Source organism: Dendrobium catenatum, unplaced genomic scaffold (genome assembly GCF_001605985.2).
Source record: "Dendrobium catenatum unplaced genomic scaffold, ASM160598v2 fragScaff_scaffold_1009, whole genome shotgun sequence".
Taxonomy (NCBI): Eukaryota; Viridiplantae; Streptophyta; class Magnoliopsida; order Asparagales; family Orchidaceae; genus Dendrobium; species Dendrobium catenatum.
In genome coordinates, this window is record NW_021319471.1 from 244172 (window position 1) to 248236 (window position 4065).

A 4065-nucleotide genomic window follows, 5' to 3' on the forward strand; every position below is an offset into this window, starting at 1 on the left:
TACTTCTCTACCGCCGCGAATACTCCTGGACGCAACAATAATAACTAATCAACAATAATTTGTTTAGTTAAGTAATATAATATTTAATTAGTCTAAACTTTAATTAATACTTTAACTATTCTAAACTTAATAAGTATATTAATTAGAGCTATAATTTATCATAATAAAAGAAGCTTATGAGTATTTTTATATCTTTATGGCTAATTCATTGAAAAGGAAAATCTAATTAGGGTTTTCCACTATAGATGCCCATTATCAAACCCTAAATTGCATGGCCCAATGCAATCTCTAATTTCATTTAGCCCTCTAAGAGGGTAAACTTATAATTTTTATATTAACAAATACCCTCTTTTATTTAATGCACTACGGCTACTTTTTGCTCTTTAAAAAAATAAATAAGAATTATAGAAAATGCAAATGGATTTTATTTCAAAATTTTTCTTGTATTTAGTTCCAATATAATTAATATGTAATTGAAATTACTAAGAAAATGCGTGCAAATATGTATTTTCATTAATGTTTTTTTTATCCAACTCTAAAAAAATAATAGGAAGAAAAATGTATTAGATCTTCATTATGATTCACATAATATCTTCTTTCAAATAAAAACTCAATTTATCGTGAAACTGTTAAAGTGAAATGTAGTTCATATTTGAACTTTAAATTAAGCATTATTTTGAACCTAATTTGAGCAAGATTTGAATATGATTCAAGACATTCGTTCAAACTTGTTTTATAATCTTAGCTCGATGGTAATCAAACCTTGTCGGGGAAAAGATTAAAAGGAAGACATCATGGAACCTTCGAGACTAATTAAGATAATCATATTTGTGAAACCAAGTGTGATGAAGCTCATTAGAGAAGGCAACAACGAGATCATCTCTGAAAAAGCTTAGTGAAGCAAACATCATGGGAATGTGGCATAGAACCTTCATTGGATTTGGATGTTGAAAATGGCATAACCAAGTGCAATGGAGCATGTTAGAGAATAATACGATAGAGCCGCTATGATAGAGCTCATTTGAGAATGCACTATAGAAATGTAGGATGCAATATAGCTCACTTGGGAAAGTAATTATGGGACCGACTACATATGAGGAGAATAAAAGTTTGAAAACAGAGCTCAAAATAGGACAACATCATAGAGCCAATGCAATAAAGCTTGCTGAGGAAGACATCGGTGGATCAATGGAGGTTCAAAATTCTTAGTTATGTTCAAACATTAATTAGAATAAGATTCGAATCTTGTTTGCTTCACATTCAAATCAAGTTCATATTAAGATTTGAATTAAGATTAAATTCAAATAAATTTGAATATTTTTTTTTATAATGGCCTTTAATATTAACTTAAAATATAAAATGAATAATTTGTTTTGTTTTTTTTTTTTTAAATCTTCATTAACTAGTATTATAACATTTAAAAAAATCAAAATTTCTTTCCATTTTCTCTTTTAATTTTTCAAATGCTAAAATATTAACTTTTGATGAATGCTATTGAAAATAAACAAAACGGGGCCATACGGACCATCAGATTCTCCCGTGCTTGGTTTTTAGCTTACAGATATAATACAAAAAGGTTTCATTAGATTCCAGAAGCTTCGGTGGGACCATGGCCCGCACGGCCCGGTTCACATACCTGATCTCACCGGCCAGCCCCCGAACCGGCGTCAGTCACGCATGTCGACACGACGAAAGTCCACTCCACCATTTCCACCATTATGGCGTCAACCAATCCTCGCAGAAAATGACGAAATCTCTAAAATTCTCGTGGAAGGCTTCAGTCCACAAACAGGACGGTTGTTGGAGAATTGTGGAATCGAAGAGAAAATGGCAGGGGAGGAGATGCCTAAACAGAGCAGTGAAAGGAGAAGAAGTAGAGCTGGTTTGAATCTGCATGCGAACTTCAATGGTGGAGTCGTTCTCCTGCTCGGCGCCGCAGCCGGAGCGCTATTGGCATCGGCGTTTGCCGCTCATCGGATTCGTGCGCATAAAAGGAGAAGAGGATCGATGAAGGAGGGGATTCAGGTCGTTTTCGGAAGATATGCTCTGTATTATTTGGATTTTTCTTTCTTTTTTGTAATTTTTTATCTTTTCGTGGTTTTCGATATCTCTCAGGGGGATTCTGGCGATGATCTTGCTGCCCTTGAAGCAAAGGAGTTCGTTGGTGATGAAGGAGGGGAGGGGGATGGAGCTAATGCAGGAGAGGGAGTATTTCAGGTTATTGTTAGGAGGAATTCGGTTCAAATTTGCTGCCAAAAATGGAGATTTGGTTTAAGATCTGTTATTTTCAGGTGAATTCTCACGACAAACTCGATGCAAGTGTTCAAATTTCTCAAGTTGATCAAAGAGAAATAGATTTTTGTTTACTGGAAGAAGGGAAAGGAGAAGTTGAGGAGAGAAGCTCGACAATAGATATCGAGCTAGTTGATCGAGAACGAGGAGAACTAGCTGGTCATAGAGAATCGAGTGCAGATGTAATCATTTCATGTTTCTTTTATTTCTACCTGCTTTATTTGTCATTGTCTTATTTGGAGTGATTGGTGAGTTAATTTTCACAGATTAGTTCTTCTCCAGCGAATACCTTCCACAATTTGGGAGAAAAACAATTAGTCTATGATGAGGCTGCTAGCGTCAAAGAAGAGTGCAAAGCTTCATGTGTAAATTGCGAAGAGGATGATGAGGAAGATAACGAAAAGGCTTACATAGAGGAATTGGACGAGAGGGAAGAAATTTACGACTATTCGGACTTGCGTTCAGAGCAACCTAGATTACTCGAGGTAATTACCTTAAAGACAAAGTATTAAATTTTTTATAACCAATTAGATAAATCAGGGAGGACCAAGTGCATGAAACTCTTTTCAGATGATTTGGTTAAAATTTTAGTTCTGTAGATGCTCTTCATTATTAAGTCTTAAGAAAGAAGTTTTAGTTTAGGGTGTTTTCAATTGAGGTGTTAACGGATATGAGGATTTGGATCTAGTGTCATAACGGATAATTGTTTTTTGTATTGAAGTTTGAAGTGGTTAGTGCTTATTCATATAAGCTTTTGGGTTGAATATGTATTTGAACAATGGTGGATCTGCCTCAACTTTGACCCTTTTTTTGTTTATTCCTTCTAACATGAGGTGGTGATAGAGATGCTTAAGCTATTTTATGTGTTGGTGAGCTAATGAAGTGTTGGCATTAAAGGTTGATGTGCGGGTTGATTGGCAAGGGTGGATGTATGGTCTATACAATGTAGATAAAGGCACGCTAGTCTCTTCAAATGGAGATTGTATTAGGTTATTTAAAGAGAAATAAATTTATGCTAGTTCTTGAAATTAGCACCTACCAAAAAGAGCATTTAAAATCAACTGATGAGAGTAAAGTCAGACAAAGACTATCCAATAAGCAAAATTTGTGTTTCCCTTAGGGTTAGATAGGTTGGTGATGAGGACATCGTCAGATATTTCGACACATGTACCATCAGGAGACGTCGGAGATCAACGGCCACGATCATGAGTTTTATTTTGAGTCATTTTATGTAGTAGTTTATTTGATTTTTATGTTTTTCCGTTTTTGCCCTTATGGGTATTTAGTCGTTATTGTAGCCCGAGGGGCATTTTAGTCTTTTGCTTTCTTGTCATTTTGAGGCCTATTTATATGGCCCTTTCTTATGTAATAGTTTAGTTTTTGATGAATGAAAAAATATTGGCCACTTATGATCTCTTTGTGAGTTCACCCTCCTCGATCTCTTAGTGAGTTCGTAGGAGAAGCTAGATCTCTTTGTGAGTTCTAGATCTCCTGGTTCTACCATTTTCTTCCTTATTTCTTGTGATCGATTTGTCGTCGTGGACATCCGGTTGAAGCACTTGTGGGAAATTGGAATTTGCTCCTTGAATTCCTATATTTTCCCTACCTCTTCCCCTCCCTTGCTCATTGCCACCGCCCCCTCTGGATTACCTAGCCGCAGGCCTGCAGCTCCCATCCGCCGGCCAGCAGCCACCGGCCAGCCCAACCCGCCTGCCAGCAGCCGCCGGCCAGCCCTCCAGCCCGCCAGCTCCCCTTGCCGCCGGCCACCTTGAG

At 36.8% G+C, this 4065-nt stretch overlaps 1 protein-coding gene across 2 annotated transcripts; it reads left to right on the forward strand.

The window, feature by feature from the left end:
- Positions 1-1674: 1674 nt before the first annotated feature.
- On the forward strand, positions 1675-3588 carry LOC110116026. 2 transcript variants are annotated; one of them, XM_020849461.2, is made up of 4 exons: positions 1675-2025; positions 2116-2217; positions 2292-2474; positions 2559-3588. In XM_020849461.2, exons 1-4 carry the CDS (start codon positions 1678-1680, stop codon positions 2802-2804), a joined length of 879 nt encoding a protein of 292 aa, XP_020705120.2. In that variant the 5' UTR covers positions 1675-1677; the 3' UTR covers positions 2805-3588. The 2 variants fall into 2 exon arrangements, with proteins under 2 accessions (XP_020705120.2, XP_028553657.1); XM_028697824.1 differs by having other exon boundaries at positions 2564-2631.
- The last annotated feature ends 477 nt before the right edge of the window (positions 3589-4065 follow it).